The sequence below is a fragment of the Chironomus tepperi genome, unplaced genomic scaffold (genome assembly GCF_022539635.2).
Source record: "Chironomus tepperi strain 1889 unplaced genomic scaffold, CSIRO-AGI_Ctep_v1 contig_376, whole genome shotgun sequence".
NCBI classification, from domain to species: domain Eukaryota; kingdom Metazoa; phylum Arthropoda; class Insecta; order Diptera; family Chironomidae; genus Chironomus; species Chironomus tepperi.
Window position 1 is genome coordinate 2,875,787 of NW_027226498.1, and position 17,479 is coordinate 2,893,265.

A 17,479-nucleotide genomic window follows, 5' to 3' on the forward strand; every position below is an offset into this window, starting at 1 on the left:
GTCAAAATGTTCGTTTTCAAAAACCATACAGGATAAGCTTTTTAAATATTACCATAAATATCCAGGAAAAGAGAAAAAAGCGAATTACATCACATTTCTGACACTGAATTTTTGAACGACTAAGCCCATTTTAAACTATCTGAGAAAGTCATATCAATCAGATAAAACCTTACTATTCTTCGGAAAACGTTGTACTATGCTTTCTCTTCTAGTCTTGAGGCTTCCCTAAAAGTTGATTGTTGAACGTTTTTGCTCACGCATACTTTTTAATCTACTTAAATCAAAGGATTTCAAAGTGATGTTAGTTTGTTTGTTGGAATTATTTTTCAGCATTTTTATATTTCAGATTTTTGACAGTTGTAAAACCTTACCAACGGTCACAAGCATTTATATCCCTAGATTTTGTGAATGTCTACTTGACCAATCAGTTGAAGCAGATAATTATGAAAAATATTATTTTGTTACTAGAATAAAATCCCACCAAACATGATGGAAATTTACTAAGCGACACAATATAATGACTTGATAGTGATCTAATAATGATGCTGTAAAGTTTTGATGTGATTGATTAAAATTCTTCATGGCCATATTTTTTAGCAAAAAGATTTGACGTAGCAATACCACGTACGAAAATAACACGTATGGATATTGCTTACGTACAAAAAGTCTCACATAATCTTACAATCAAAGTACATTTACCTCTCCATATTAACTTGAATAACCAATAAATTAGTATTTTCTCATCATGCTTGTTGGGGGTATAATCATAGTAGTATAGAAATATTTCAAATAGTTTGAAGTATGTCGATAAAAAAAATGATAAAAATATGTTCATACCGAAGTCACAGATTAATTATGACGTCTATCACGTGAAATGTAATACATTTGAGTATTTGGGTGTTTCTTTGGATAAATTTTTTCAAAATTTTCGACTTTGAATTAATTTTTCTAATAATCTGGTAATTTTATAGCTCCATTCTTTATATACACTTACGGGATTTGTGCAGATCTTTATTTCTGTACAATTACTTTTTACCGTCATGCTTTATTTAATTAAATATTTTAATTTTTATGGCGGTTTCTCGGAATCAAAATATCAAATTCCGACTTTCAACATGAATTTTATGCACTTTATTCTACTTGTCACTATGGTTGAGTTGATATTTCGAGTGTATTTCACCTAAAACTATCGTTTGTTGCTCTTTAAACGCTGCAAAAATCTTTAATTAAAGAGAAAAATTGAAATTTTAGTGATTCCGAGAAACTTTTTTCCTAATCCGTGAGAAAATTCGTTTTTTGATTTTATGTTTTTGCAGGAGTTATAGACTAACAATACAAAATAAAGACAGATTTAGATATAATAATTAATATTAGAACGAAATTAACAGTTAGTTAATTCGTTTAATAAGCTAAAGTAATGTTTTTTTTATGAAGCAAATTTTGTAGTTTTTGAGACACGAATTAGACGAATTTGACTTATCCAGAGAATCACCCATTTATAATCCAGATAGGCCTACTCAATATGACTGTATAATAAATTGGTATATAATACAACCGTTAGTATTTTTATTTGCAATGTTGCAGTTGTATGACTGAATGTTTCTAAAATATTATGTCATTCCTGCTGCAATTACTTTTTAAAACTGAAAAAAGTTAAATGAAAAAACTAAAGGAATTTACGAGGAATGAAAAAATTTCTTCTTTATTATTCTTCATACTGACTTGATTCTTCTTACAAAACATTGATTGTTGTATGTGCGGATGATCATGCTTGAAATTTTTCCAAAAAGTGCATAAATTTGGTAATAATAATAAGTTTGTAAATAGATGACAATATTATATGTAAAAGTCTAATATTAGAGACAATCACGTAAGAATGGTGTCGTCAATATTTTCATCCTTTCCTGATGCCGAGGCAGTCATTGCTCGATACAATACTTTGGTGACAACCTCGTTGAGTGAATCGCGTGCACCCGATTCTAAGAGTTGTAGAACTTGTTGGAACACTGTGTCGCCATTTCTGAGTCGCAAGATACTAATTAATGCAATTTCACTGTTTGACTTGACATATCCATTCTTTTCTTTTGTGCCGTTGACCAACATTGGGATTAAAGATTTGAGGAAATCGGGTGACATTTTTTCATGTGGAACTGTTTTTGATAAATAAATACTTGTTTTTGCAAGTAGCTGTTTAACCTCATTATTTATATGGTTCATTGATTTGACATATGCAGTAAGAACGGGTTGCGGAATTTGTTGACATTCATTCTGGCAAAATTGTAGTAAATAGCATGCTCCTCTAACACCATTTGATGCGATATTAACTTTTTCATTTTGTATGCACGAAACTAGTGTTTTGCTGATTTTTCCTTCATATTTTGGCGTCACGATGATGCTTGGTGATTCTTTAAATATGACAAATAAGGCTGCTGTTCGACCATGTCTTAATGACCAATCTTCGCCAAAATCATCACTGAAAATATGATTATTTAGTAAATCATCAAGCATATCATTTGACATCCATTTTGCAAATGATCCTAGACATCCAGCTACGCAAAGTCGTGTCATATCCTCCGAATAGTTAAGCATTGATGTAAGTGTTGCATACATCTGTTTCTTCATTAATTCTGATATTTTATCACCATTCGATATTAAAATACCACGTAATGCCTGTAACATTGTTTCTCTTATCAATGAATCGTCTGCATTTTTGATGCCATTGTGAATTTCTACAAACACAGGGTCTGGTTTTGGATGAATTTTAATTAATTCCATTACTGCGACTCCAGCCTTCATTCTGTAAAGAAAATAACGGTTTTATTTTTAGTTAACTGTGTTATTTCAATATAAAACTTTATCAACGATTATTCAAACTTAATATAAGTAAAGCAAATAATTGTTTTAAAAGTGTCTTTTAAAGATAACCTACCTGACAGTTCTGTTGGGATCGTTCAATGCCTTTAAGAATGTGGTTTGAAGTTGTGGCAAAAACTGTTTCAGCATTATTCCAACTTTGAATAATAATATTGCCAATGTTTCAAGGACAGCTGATTTTACACCGGAATTAAAACGATCGCCAAGAATACGAATTAATGGACCAGTAATGTGAACAACTGATGGTTGTAAGGATGAAGCCGATGTTAGAGAAATAACTTCTCCTAAGCCTTGTGCAGCACATTCTTTTTCTTCTGGTGCGCCATTCAAAATACCTTCGCGAAAAACGGGAAGCAATGGGGCAATTCCTTTAGGTAAACAAAAACCTGGCAATTCCGAATTTGGAGGTAAATTGATGGTTGCAGTCTTTACAGCATCTCGAACATCTGATACGTGAGCAATTTGTTGTGCAGAATCGAGTGTTTTGGTTACAGCATTTAACGCATCCCATGCTCTGACCAAAATTTCTTTGTCCTGTTCTGATAGTAACAACATTAATCCATGAAGAAGTTGTGGAACATGATTTGAATAGTCGCCAGGTGAATTAATGCAAAATACACTCAATAGTGAAGCTGCTGCCTTTTTGATTTCAATTTTGTTAGATTTACTCGATTCCAAAAGAGTATCGATAATGATTCTTATGCCTGCATCTTCACTGACTGCTAAAATAATCATTTGACAATATTCAGTCTCTTTTATTTCGTCTGGTGTTCCATGAACAGCAGATAATGAATCTAAAATTGAAGGAAGTATTTTTGGCAAGTATTTTGTCAGTCCTTCTCCAGCCTCACATAAAATCGAAAGTGCTTTTGTATTTACTGGTGGTGCAGTCAATTGTGGCACGAGATAAGGTAAAACGACACGTGATTTTATGGCCATAATTTGTTTCAATCCATCTAACGTGCATTCAGCAACGAACGGATCCTCGTCTGATAGACCGGCTAACATTGACGGAAGAATGTCATCCAAAGCCTTAGTTCCAACTGCTGAATGCAAAGAATCGAAAGTACGAGCAGCTGCTTTGCGGACATCACTTAATGGATCACTTAAAGCTCGTCTAACTGTCGAGACGAGACTATCAACGAATGTAAGAACCATATCACGTGAAGTTGATGCCATAATTTCAGATAATCCAATACAAACACCTTGACGTTGCTTATCACACTCTGAATCCAAGCCTTTCTCTAAAATTGGTATGATTTCAGGTAAAACACGTTCTCCGAGTTTTCTAACTAAATCTCCTAATGTTCTTGCAGCAACTTGACGTTTATCATCACTAACTTTACTTCCCAAACATCCAAGAAGTAGTGAAAAGAGTGTTGGTAATATTTCACGTAATGTTCTTGGAGTATTCGTAACCACAACTTTCCAAACGTGCAATGCAGCTTGACGTACCATCAACGAAACGTCACTTCTTCCCATGTAAAGACCAGCTAATACACGATTTCTACGCTCGATTCCAAGATGTCTAATGATAGCTTTATGTGACTGTTCAGTACCGAAATTATCGTCCTCGCTAGCACTTTGCGTTGACATTTTTCCAGTGACTCCAGAAATTTTATAGAGTAAGTCACCAAGCAACTGTACAGAACTATAACGGATTCTCCAATTATCATCGAAAAGCCCAGTTTCAAGTTCGGGAAGGAGCAACGTAATGGCAGATTCAGCATAAAGATTTACAATTCTCTGGCCAGCTTTTAAAGCAGTGTCTCGAACATATTCATTTTCATCAGCCAAAGCTTTCAAAATCGGATTGATAATTTGGCCGATATACACGGTAAATTCTTCTTGAAATGCTTGTGGCATGTAAATGAACATTAAAATGTAACCGTCCTTGACCTGTTGCGAAAGAAAAGATAAAATGACCATAAATATCTTTATGACTTTTAAATAAATAAATATAAATCTATTAACTTACGTGAGGAGCAATGTCAGTTCTTTCTGCAGTTTTAATAATTTCTGGCATTGTTTGATGCAATTTCTCTACACCAAGACCTGCAACAACTTCGGCTAAGCCTTGCGCAGCTCCAGATCTAATGAAATAATTGAATTTTAAGTTATTAATGCGTATTGTAAAATAGAGATGTTAAAATATAAATTACCTGTCAACAGGACTAGCCTCAGAAGTTAACGTTTGCATCAGCCATGGCAATAAGTTTTCACCAACTGTAGTTTCGCCCATTCCTCTAACCATTGCTCCTAAAGCTTTTGCACTGACTGTACGTACTTCGGGAACAGGATCAAGCAACGATGCTTTAAGACCTATTCAATTAAAAAAGAACAATTAAAAATCTTCATTAGAAGAAAAAAAAAAAAAAAATCATACCAGGCATAATGTTGTCTAAATATGGTGTTAAATCTTTTGGATCGGTCAATGAGTACATATTTCCAATAATTTGTGCAGACATTTTTCTTGTTTCTGTCGAACGATCCATAAATGCTCTTTCAACGACGGGCATAATTAAAGCCAATGATGGTGCATCGATGAAATGGACGAATTTAGTTTTCAACAAGCTTTGGAGACATGAGCTCGTTTTATTGGCAGGATCTTCAAGAGCACGGAGTAAAATCGGGACGATTGCTTGAATTTCTGGATTTTTAATGACGGCACCAATCATTTTTAAAGCATTTCCTCCAGCCTCTTGTACTTTAATATGTGAATCGCCAAGAATTTCCATTAATTTTGGAACAATACTTGGTAAGCATGATGATAATTGTTTTGGTGCACAGTGCGACATAGCACCTAATATTTCAGTTGCTGCAATTTTTGTACGCCATGATTCGTCATCTAAAGCAGCTAGTAATAGTGGCAATACTAATTTAACACCATGAGCGCTCAATTTTCGCATTACAACTTTTGCTGTTTCATCAGCTGCTTCGCGAACATAAATTGAATTATCTCCAAAGCATGTAAGCAAATGTGGAAGCACATGAACTATATAAGGTTCAAACAAGCGACCTAAATTAAAAAAAAAAAAGTCATATTATAAACACGAAAATGGATAAAGTTCATCTTCATTATTACCTAAAGTAGAGCAAAGCATTTCGAAAGCAAATAGTGCTCCCTCACGACACTTGTAATTCTTCTTATCTTGAATGTGGTTCGTTAACTTTGACATTATGTCAAGCTGTTTGAGCGATAAAATTCCCAATCCTTTTACTAAGCCTGCAATTCCATAAGCGGCTCCACGTCGTTCACCTTTAAATTAAATGAAAACAAATGTTATTTAAAATGATTTATAAACCTTTAGATCTATTAAATAAAAAAATTACTATTAAAAGTAAACTTACCATATTTGTCAGACTTGACAAGTTGATTCATCAATTTCTTTACAACTTGTGGTGCCTGATCTTTCATTGATGGGATTAAATGGGGTATACAGTTTGCGACAGCTTCTTGAACTTGTTGAGAAGGTGTTGCAAGGGCAGCTAATAATCTATATACAATCGGCTCTATTCTCTTATCTTCTTTATCTAAATGTCTTGCTAATGAACCCATTAATATAACAACAGCTTGTCGAATATTATCAAATGATGGGACGTTTGGTGCTTTATCGAGAAAATCTTCAAATACAGGTAATAAAGTAGTTACACATTGTTTTCCATGCAAATCAACAATTTCCAATGAAGCAGCTAGCATTTCTTTGTGAACAATTTCTTCTCGATCACGTAAACCTGTTGATACCATAAATTGAATGATTCTTTCTACAGTTTCCAAGTCAAAGAATTGGGAAATTTGACTTATTGTTATAGCAACACCACGACGTGGAGACCACATATCAATTGGAGGAACAATTTCTCTGTTAAATTGATCTAGAACTGCAGGAACTAATGTCAACTTCTCAGTATAAATTTCTAAGAGTTTATCGAGAACAGGAACAACTCTTGATTGATCTTCACGTAAAATTGTAACAAGAGAGCCTGCAGCAGCTTTCTGAATACAATTTTCATCATGAATTACATCCTTCAAAATTTCTTCACTCAAAGCTATTGGAATTTCAAAGCAGCTCTTTGTCCACAAATAATCAGCTTGATCTTGTATTTCAGTTGATACGTCATGCTTTGCAATCCAAACTCTTCGTAATATAAGAAGTCCAAGCTCATTGTCATCCTCAATGTTTGGTAGTACGTCAATAATTTTATTTAATGAACGAATTGCGCAATCACGAATCATTTCCTTGTTACTTTCAAGCATATGCAAAATTAAGATAATCTCATCCCGACTTGCAACAGATCGATGATTTTCTCCCGAAAGTGCCTCAGAAATATCTAAGAATGCAGATGATGCTTGGGATTGTACTTGTCCATCAAATTTAACTATCAAGTTTAAAAGTAAGCGAAGCATTTCCAAAGTTGGAAGATATTTTGGATGTGAAAAGTCATCAAAATCTCCATTAATTGTTGCTCCTTTAATTTGAGCATGCTTAGAAATTAATTCAATTCCAGTTAAAAGCTCTTCATGACCAACAAATTCAGATGATAACGTTTGCTTAAGGAACTCAAAAATAAATGAGAATGTTGGGGCATCAAATACTTTTGGTGTATCCTTAAAACGATCTTCTTCATTTTCAAAATCCTCATAAAGATCATCATCTTCTAATGATGTGAAAAGATCAGCAATAAACTTATCCAAATCAGTTTTAGTCCATTCATCAGGTAAGCTACATTTAGGTTTTAAAAGTCTGATTGTAGCTAATGCATAGTTTCGTCCAAGATTAGGCTTTCCTTTAAAGAGATTACTTCCTAACAGATAATACAAATTCGACAATGATAACGCTGATAATGGTGACCTAAGACCCTTTAAAATTGTTTGTAGCAAAGTTGAGTAATTAAGTGAGAGAAATTTGCTGTTTCCTTTGAAGCAAGCCTGTATTTGTGATACGGCTCGTTCCAACTTATCATTCATTGACGTCAATTTTGATCTAATTTGACTCTCCTTTTCTAATTGATTCTTTATGGCCTCCTTTTGTTTTGGTGTGTATTGTGGTTCTTTTGACTTTCCAGCTTGTTGCTTCTTTGCCTCAATTTCACGACGAAGTTGAATCTCTTCCAATTGCTCCTTGTAACTGTATGCTTTATTTTCCCTCTTAATATGTGCTGTCTTTTCTTCCTCATTATTTGGCAAAACACTCTTATCGTACAGTTCACCTTCGGGCGTCAAATAAGTGAAATATTCTTCATCCGTGACACCAACCGACGCTACATCATTAAGAATCTTATTTGAATTTTCAACAATCATTGGCATTGTTGCTTCGGCATTTAAATTTACAATTGCAGCGACAGAATTCTCATACATGCTGTTGCATTTGTAATCATTTAAAATTACATTTTGTAATTCATCCCAGTTATCCGAGATAAAATCACTTCCTTTCAACAAATTTAATGCTAAAATCTCTTCTAATAACTCGGAATTTGTCGAATAAATTGTATCATGATGCATAGCTAAAATAGCGTGATTTAAAATCGATTGTGTATCCTTTTCGTCTGCGTAGTTTGGTGAACAAATAGTAAATAATATATTTATAATTGCTTCAGCAGAAATCGATCGTTCATTTTCATCAATGTCTTCATCACTTTGTGATGTTATTTTGGTTTTAGCCATCAATATTGTGAGCTCATTTAGAATATTTTTTGCAAAGAGCATTCCATTATTGGTACTCATCAACCTTTCGATTGACGTTACAGCTTTTGATCGAACAGTTTCAACATTAGATGTTGCAGCTAATAGAATGCATTTGTACAATCGAACTGGCTCTCCTTTTAAGTCAGCATAAAAATTACTCAAGAGCTTTTCGCTCATAATTAAAAGGTTGCACAAACTTTCACTGCCAATACTGCTTATGAACTTCTCCGAAATGAAAATCTCCTTTTTCATATCAAGGACAATATTCCAGAATGACGTTAATGATTCATCCTTAACAGTCATAATTGATAGAAGTATACATGCTGCAGCGAGTCCTTCACATAAAATTGGTGTTTGATTTATGTTTTGAGAAGCTTTTTCGACAATTTTCAATAAATCATTCTTAAAGTCTGCAGCAGACGACAAATCAGTTTGATACAAACAATTTAAGAACCATTGAAGGTAGCTTACTTTAACCATTTGTGACTTATGATTTAGTCCTTTTTTGAACCATTGAATGACTTTCGAATCGAGTTCATTTGTGAAGAAAATTGACCACAAACCGAACATTTCAAGTCCATGGCAAATTACTTTCTCTTGAATCTCAGCATCAATTATTTTAATAAAGTTGTCACTCACAAATGTCATTAATTTAGTTATTTCTTCTGTCGGTACCTTATTGTAGGACAAATTTCCTGCTCCTTGTAGTAAACTGTTGCGATACTCAGCAACTGTGATTTTCCCTTCTGAACCATTCAATATCGCAAAGATGTTCTTCATCATTGTCTCAATAGTCTTTGAATCTGAACATTTCATTGCTAGTTGTTTCAATCCGTTTACAGCATATGTCCTATTTAAATCAACTTTAGAGTGAAGATTTTGGATCAAAACTTTGCCGATATCTAAGCCATTTCCATCAACATTACAACGTAAACCACTTATTATGTGCTCAACGCCTTCGAGAATAATTTCAGGACTTCTTAACATTGATCGTTGAATAGCTGGCAGTAAGTTGCTTTTAACTTCATCCTCAGTTAACAAGTTCAAGTAGATTTGTGATGCAATATAAAGGTGACAATCTAATTTAGTCTTAAGTGTAATTAGACCCTTTGTAAAATGATTTAAATAACTTTTTCTATGTGTCTCGATGAATGAAATGTCAGCCTTTTCCTCTATTTGAAATCTTAAGACAGCCGCGAGAATTATGAATGTATTGTATGCTGGTTCCATTCCGTTGAACTTATTAAAATATTTTTGAAAAGAATCGTCAGGTTGATCCAGCCAATAATTTTTGAAGTTCTCGTATGCCATTTCAACACTTTTGCTGTTGTTTGTTTGTAAGCTGAGAGCATAGAGTATCGATTGGTATTCCATTAAAAGAGAAAATTGGGTCTTTTCAGCATTAGAGGATGAATTACAGCTATTTGCAATTAGAAATGTCCATTTTAGAGCAACTAATGCTGCTACACAAGCTTTTGATGGTGGTGCATTGACAAGTTCTTTCGAGCATAAGGCTTTAAAAATAGCATTAAATGCCTCAATTGATTGATCTGGATCTTTTTGACACATTTCACTAATTAAATCATTAACTAATGTCTGCGATGCCTCATCTTTGTACTTTACTAATGTCATAGCAATCAATTTAGTTACTCCTTGAAATCCTTTCGCGTTCATATCTAAAAATAAGAAATTATCGACGTATTAACATCATTATCAAAAAACGAAAAAAATAATCATTTTACCCTTATGAGCCAACACATTTTTAATGTCTTGAAAAATTGCCGGACGTTCTTCGATGCTCACAGAAAACATTTTATTCTGAAGCTGCTTCAAAGCATTAGTAAGCTGTAATGAAAAGAAATAAAATTCAAAAATTTAGCAAAGACTTGCAAATTTTATGTTTAAAAAAATTACTTCTTCACTTAGTGCCATGTCTGCTTTTTATAATCTTCTTGTATTTTTCGAATTGGTTATCTTTTTTTTACTTATCAATCAAAATATCTTGTTATGATAGTACACGATTCTGTTATAAGACTGGTTAATTTAATGATTTAATCACTAAAAATCTCTTTTAAGAAAAATAACCAAAATTTCGAAAGTTTCGTTTTGTTTTTATGCTGTGTACTAAACAAATAGTTTATTAACTTTTTAAAAAATCTCGTTTTTAAATCAAGAATTTTTTTGGATTTTTGATCAGAGGTTACTGCGTTAATAATTATATATGCGATAAAGTCGATGCTATATATACGGTCTAAAACTTGAAAAACTTTTTTCATCTAGCTTGCGTGATCTCTGAAAAAGTTTCTGCAATAAAAGTTGTAAAGAGATTTGAAAATATATTTCATGCAGGTATACACTATTCCTGTTTGTAAAACAAATATTTCCTAGTCAAGGATGTTGGAAATATTAAATTATTGGAATATATTTTTGTGATTCAGAAATGCTTAAATAATAGATATATTGTACCTATTTCATCGGAAAAAAAAAAACATTTTTGCTAAATTTGGTCGAAAAATCGATTCAAATTTTGCGGCCAATCAAACACACGACAAAACAAGTAAAGAAAAACGTAAAATAATGATTATTATTCTTTAAACGTGTGCAACTTTACTCCATAAGCTGTATACTGTTTTATTATGATCATGATTGATCATGATTTCCCACACAACCAATTGATTTCAGTTTGTTCAAGCAAATACTGCAAATTTATTAAAAATACAGTGATCTATCACATTAATTTTTAAAGCTACTCTTAATATAATTATGCTGCATATTGATTTTCTATATTTAAAAAAATGCTTTTTAGTTTTTCAGACTTGGTGACCTTTTTCTTACTTTTAGTACAGCTCCGAGTAAAAAATTGATATTTTTTTAAAGTGCAAAAAAATTAAATATCACAAATTATGGCCAATAAAGAAGTATTTGTCGAAGATCAATATGGACAGAAGATTGACCGTTGCTTTTCAGATGCATTCATTAAACTTGGTAAGTCAATCATAGTCTTAAATTAGAACAAGTTTAATTATAATTTTGGCCTAAAAATTATTTCATAATTTTCGAATGAATAGGTGTAGGAGCATCTCTCGGAATTGTTGGTAGCTTGATATTCTTTAAGAGAAGAATGTGGCCAATTTATGGAGGTTCCTTCTTTGGTCTTGGAGGTAAATTGCAAAAGAAAAAAAATCTTTCATAACTCTACTGGATTCTTCTTATTATTTTTAGCGGCTTATCAAAATTGCCAGAAGTCATTAAACAGCTCATAAGACAACCTGTTCAAAAAGCTAAATACTTATAAATTAATGAAATGTTAGTGTGGAAAATAAAATGAACGTTTTAGTTTATAATCGGAAAAAATGTGAGGAAACTGTATGGAATGAATTTTAATGAATATCCTGATTTAATTTAATCTTGCTATATGTAATTCTAAGAAAAGGGAATTAATTTGGATGAAATTATTTTTTGGCTTTAAAAAAAATGAATTAATAGGAAGTGAATTCAGGAATATCCGTTAAAATGCAATCAGCCCTAAATTCTTTATTGAGATCAAGTATTAATGCGTTTATAATAATAATATTTATCTTGGTACAATTATTTTGACTAGGTGACATCTGCATAAAAACATGCATATTAACAAGAAAAAAAATGCAATCTACTTTTAATTTAAATAAATCACACAAATCACGTTTGCGGACTTCATAAAACGTAAAACATATTATTTGGTAGGAAAATCGGGCCAGTAATTGATGAAATATCTATGAGTTGATCCTTCAAATAGTCTATCAAGCCAATTACTTAATCCGTCTAATAGATTTTCTTCAAGTAAAATTTTCGAATCATTGATGTCTGTATGGTCCGAGGATTCATCACTTTCATCAAATCCCAAAAATGCTCCCGTTTCCAAATCATCATATTCATAGCTTAATGTTTTGGTCATTTGAAGCATACGCTAGAACAGAAAATAGTAAATTTATCAGTAAATGACAACAATTATTATTCTGTTTTATCTTACCCTATTTCCGCGGCTGCTTTCAGGATGCTTTGCATGATACATACAAAAATATTTCCTATGACCATTTAGTGCTAAAACTGTTCCAATACAATTTCTTGGATTTATTTTCAAATCACGTGGTTCACTATTCATTAATGATAATCTTAGCAATTCGGAATACCAACTAAGTCCTTTTTCGGTTAACATTATTGCGAACATTAAAGTTTTGTTTCTCCTATGAAAATATGGAAAAAAAATAATTAAGAACTGTTTTTTCCATTTTTAAAATAAAAAGTTATACCTGTATGGCCATATTGCCTTATGAAATCCTGGTAATAATTTTGGTCGAGATTGTTGGTCAGCTATTAAAACTATTGTCCGACAGCCCGGCTTCAAGAGTCTTATTAATCCATTGTACTTTTCCGCTCTTAACTCATGAATCTTCAGCTCTGGAACAAATGCTGGTTTTTCTGTAAAAAATTAATAATGCTATTTCATTAAAATTCCTTCCTCCTAATATCATCCAGCTTACCGTCGTCTTCGGGTTCTAAATTTTGTTTCTTTACGTTTGCTTCTTCGATTTTCACGAGATATGACATTAGATATCCGATTCCGAGGATAAATAAGAAGGTGCCAAGAACTGAAGCTGCAGGGAATAAGTGTTCATGCCCTAAGCTATCGTAGAGGTAATCGATGCTGATAATAATACGCTTTATAACACGAGATGCTAAACCTTGAGAATGTTCGTCAAAAAGATCCTACGAGAAAATATATTATTGAAAATTTAAAAAATGTGTCATGTATTATTGTTTTTCAAGTTATCAGATAAATATTTGAACAGGTTGCGATGGTCTATGTCCAAAAAATTGTTCCTTTGCCATCGCCGAGTTATTTAAAGCGATTTTGTCAAAACTGTGCCACAGCTGTGAAAAACAGCAACGGCTCAGTGGTCTAGGGGTATGATTTTCGCTTAGGGTGCGAGAGGTCCCGGGTTCAAATCCCGGCTGAGCCCAATCTTTTTGCATCTCATTCATACTTTTTGCTTCTTTGCACTTTAAAGAAGCAAAAAAACTTTAAAACTTTAATCCCTAAAATTCTTTGGGTTTTTGAATATTAGTTGGTCCACTTTCGAATCATTTCAGAAAATTCTTATGACGTATTATGTTTCAAATTTTTATTTATAGTTCTCTAAAGAACATTTAAGGAAGCAAAAAAATAACTGATGCAAAAAATTTTGGCACAGTTTTGATAAAAACGGCGATTAAAATTTCTCTTTGATTGGCTGTCTGAGCGGCTGAGTGAGGTGTGAAATCTTTCATTATTTACAAAACCCCGAGGAAACTTTCTATTCGCACTAAATTTGAATTTTCTTTGATTGTTAATTTTCAAAAAAAAAAAAAATAACCGTTATTTTTCAAACTAAAAAGTTTTTAGCTTTGCATCTTATTTGAGAAGTAAAGTACTACTTAAAAACAAGTCAAATAAGACTTGAAGTTCAGTGGTTGATTCAAATGACAAAAAAGAAAAATAATCAAAAAAAGAATGGGCTCAACCGGGATTTGAACCCGGGACCTCTCGCACCCAAAGCGAGAATCATACCCCTAGACCATTGAGCCTATTTCCTTGCTGCAATGATTGAATTGCTGCGATGTTTGTGATTTAACAAATGACCGATCCACTTTTTGCACACTTAGTTTTCGTACGTGTCTTAAAAAAATTGCTTTTATTTGTTCCATTATTATTACTTAAAGCTTTAGCAATGCAAAAAATTTTACAATAAGGTAAATCATTTTTAAGTTGTATAGCAATTTATAACGATTCTTGATTATAGAAACGTTTGCTTAGAACTCATGAATGTTTTATATGAAATAAAAAAATATGAAAATGAAACAAAATAATAAATAATTTAATCATAAAATGATTAAAAATTTAATATAAATATATGCTATTTCATAGGATAGTGTCAAAATATACAGGTAGAAAAAAAAGGATCAAAAATCAAAAAAGAAGTTTTGGGCTCAACCGGGATTTGAACCCGGGACCTCTCGCACCCAAAGCGAGAATCATACCCCTAGACCATTGAGCCAACTTTATTTGATGAATATCGTTGGCTAAAGATACAATCGTTTCTTGAAGAATTTGAATCTTGTTCCACTTTCTCCCCACCATGATAAAGATATCATCAACTCTTATTACTCTCTTGTAGTATACAAATGTGAGTTATTTTGATAAAAGTGAGAGGAATGTCTGATAGTTCAATTGAAAAGTTTCAAGAGAAGATATAACGACGTGTCAACAAAATTATTCTGTTATTTGAATTACTTGGTTTAATTAATAATTAGTTAGTAAAATAATATGCGGATTGAAAACTATTTCACTTTCGAGAACATGTACCCAATAGTGGAAACATTAAATTGGAGAAAGTATATGTATTTAGATTTTTTGCCAAATAAAAAATATTTAAGTCTCAGTGAGTAAGGCAACATATGAACGTAAGAAAAAAATTTGAAAATGAAATATTATCAAAAATAAAGTGAAACGAGAAGAAAATGAATTTCAAGATGAAAGTTAAGCTTTTCACCTTAAAAATGCAGCATAATTGGCCTGTTTTTAATTAAAAGGACATTTAAGGACCAAAAAAGGAAATTGGGGCTCAGCCGGGAGTTGAACCCGGGACCTCTCGCACCCGAAGCGAAAATCATACCAACTAGACCACTGAGCCTTTGCCGATCTAACCTTGCCATTCGAGCCAATGAACGGAAGTCTGGCGTTGCTCGTTTTTGACAAATGCACTTCAAAAGCTAGACCCATTTTTGATGCACAAATTCATCCCTAATAAAGCTTAATTAATGCATTTTATGAAGATTTTAATATTTCTATATTCATATTTTATCAGTATCCACAATTGAAAATGGAAAAATAATAAAAGTCGACAAAGGAACAAAAAATAGTTATTAATGTTGAACACATTTCCCACAAAAATATTTCAGAATCTTTGAGATTACTATTGAATTGGCATTTAGCACTTGAAGACTTTATATGTTTTGAATAAACCGAATCTTAATTTTACAAAGAACTTTATGGAAAGGGATGGAAAGTTAGCAAATAGCTATGGAACAAAGTCGAAAATGAAATGTTACTTACCAAAACTTCAGCCTCATATGCTAATGCTTCAGTTGATTTCAGCAATTTTTGGATTGTCTCGTCAATTTTTCGTTTGGTTTGATTGAAGTTGATCTCATCCTCTTCGATGCTTGATGTCTCTTCCAAAACTGGATCATTTATCCATTCATATTTTATATGACGTGCATCTCGTCTCCAAATTATGACCACCTTAAGAGTCTTGTCTTCAACATGATTGATTGATAGAGCATTTATAAACTCTTGCTGTTTTTCCTTATAAATATATGCAAACTTTACACGCTCATTGTATGTTGATTCTATTGCTATTCTTCTAATAATATGTCGTGCATAATCATGATTACGAGAATTTTCAGTTATTAGAATAGCACATAATCGTTTTTTTGATCGATGCCATTCCATTGGGCATATTCCATCCAGCATTGTTTGAGATGACAAACGTGGAAGAGCGAGGTATTGATTTCCTTTTATAATATTATTTAACGTTTGTAACGATATATCAGACATTGAAACACTTGCAATTGGTCTATTGGAATCTTCATTGAATAATAACAAGCTGTCCATATGAGCATTAATTTTATAACGTTCTATTATTTCTTTCGAATCACCTTTCAATGTTTGAATGAAACCATAATGAACATGATTCTTAAAATAGAATGCGCTCAACAGATATCTGAGTCGTGGTTGTAAACGAGGTTCAAAAATTAGTGCTCTAACACGATTATCATGCCAACCATTAAGGAATGAATCAAGTGATGCATCATTAATTGGCAGCATTAGTTTATATGGCAGTTTTTGACGTATAAAATCAGCCATTTTCTGTAGAGTAAATGAGCTCTCCTTATAAACGTAACTATGTTCATCTAATATCATTGCAATGCTTGGTAATGCATGAATTGAAGATTTTCGAACAACACTTTGCTCATGTCCTGCATTAACGGTTGCAAAAGTAACTCCAACATTTTCAAAAGCATCTATTATCTTCTTGAATGTATTTGCCGCTCGAATGCATGCAAAGCACCAGTCAGAATAAAAGATGAGGATGTATGGAGTCTGTTTGCTCTTTGGTAGAATGTTTGATTCATAATATTTTGCAGTTATTGAGAGTTTATGGAAAAAACTAATGTCTTGATTTTGATAGAATGTCTTATGGCCGAAAAAGTCATCAAACGGATCGAAACTGAATTTGCCATATTGGGAATAATCTGGACGTTGTCGTTGATAGTCCTCATTTGTGATACCATATAAATCATATGATTTTCGTCTTTCCGGATCTGACAGCAATTCATATGCTGATTTAATTTCAATAAACTTTTTCTCTGCATTTTCTGCGTCCGTTTTATCGGGGTGCCTTAAAAAATCAATAATTCACTTGTTAAGAATAAATTTTCAATTTTATTATTAATTTGTCATTTACCATTCTTTTGCTAATTGTTTATAAGCTTTTTTGATTTCCTGCAACGATGCCTTCTTTTCGATACCCAGGATTTTATATGGATTATCTAAACTAGAACATTCATTTACAAAAACTAAGCTTAATATTATGAACAGAAAAATGTGTAATCTCATTGTTTAGATTTCTTCTATTAATAATTAGAATTCAAAGATATTGCACGTTTTAGCAACTTAAGGCTACAATTTAAATTTTACTCAAAACAACCCAAAATTTTCTTTCTTCTATTTTCCCTAATTTTTCTCGAAAATGAAAATGAGATCTACAAAAAAATTATTAAATCAGGTCAAAGTGTAGCGAGTAAGGCGCTTTTAAAGCAGATATATCACCAAATTTAAAT

At 32.4% G+C, this 17,479-nt stretch overlaps 2 protein-coding genes and 4 non-coding genes across 6 annotated transcripts; 1 reads left to right on the top strand and 5 right to left on the bottom strand.

Annotated features, from left to right (window-relative positions):
- Positions 1 to 1,675: 1,675 nt before the first annotated feature.
- On the bottom strand, positions 1,676 to 10,667 carry l(3)80Fj (lethal (3) 80Fj). The gene is made up of 9 exons (XM_070647197.1): positions 10,472 to 10,667; positions 10,300 to 10,402; positions 6,226 to 10,233; positions 5,960 to 6,133; positions 5,261 to 5,893; positions 5,037 to 5,196; positions 4,853 to 4,967; positions 2,930 to 4,773; positions 1,676 to 2,797 (listed from the first exon to the last, which is right to left on the bottom strand). Exons 1-9 carry the CDS (start codon positions 10,487 to 10,489, stop codon positions 1,867 to 1,869), a joined length of 7,986 nt encoding a protein of 2,661 aa, XP_070503298.1. The 5' UTR covers positions 10,490 to 10,667; the 3' UTR covers positions 1,676 to 1,866.
- Positions 10,668 to 12,061: 1,394 nt separating this feature from the next.
- l(3)80Fg (dnaJ homolog subfamily C member 16 l(3)80Fg) lies at positions 12,062 to 17,366 on the bottom strand. Its single transcript, XM_070647790.1, has 6 exons — positions 17,104 to 17,366; positions 15,690 to 17,037; positions 13,078 to 13,303; positions 12,847 to 13,015; positions 12,567 to 12,780; positions 12,062 to 12,503 (listed from the first exon to the last, which is right to left on the bottom strand). Exons 1-6 carry the CDS (start codon positions 17,253 to 17,255, stop codon positions 12,270 to 12,272), a joined length of 2,343 nt encoding a protein of 780 aa, XP_070503891.1. The 5' UTR covers positions 17,256 to 17,366; the 3' UTR covers positions 12,062 to 12,269.
- Positions 13,486 to 13,557, top strand: TRNAP-AGG (transfer RNA proline (anticodon AGG)). Its single transcript has one exon. It is a non-coding gene; the product is annotated as a tRNA-Pro (tRNA).
- Positions 14,090 to 14,161, bottom strand: TRNAP-UGG (transfer RNA proline (anticodon UGG)). Its single transcript has one exon. It is a non-coding gene; the product is annotated as a tRNA-Pro (tRNA).
- On the bottom strand, positions 14,560 to 14,631 carry TRNAP-UGG (transfer RNA proline (anticodon UGG)). Its single transcript has one exon. It is a non-coding gene; the product is annotated as a tRNA-Pro (tRNA).
- Positions 15,195 to 15,267, bottom strand: TRNAP-CGG (transfer RNA proline (anticodon CGG)). Its single transcript has one exon. It is a non-coding gene; the product is annotated as a tRNA-Pro (tRNA).
- Positions 17,367 to 17,479: the final 113 nt, after the last annotated feature.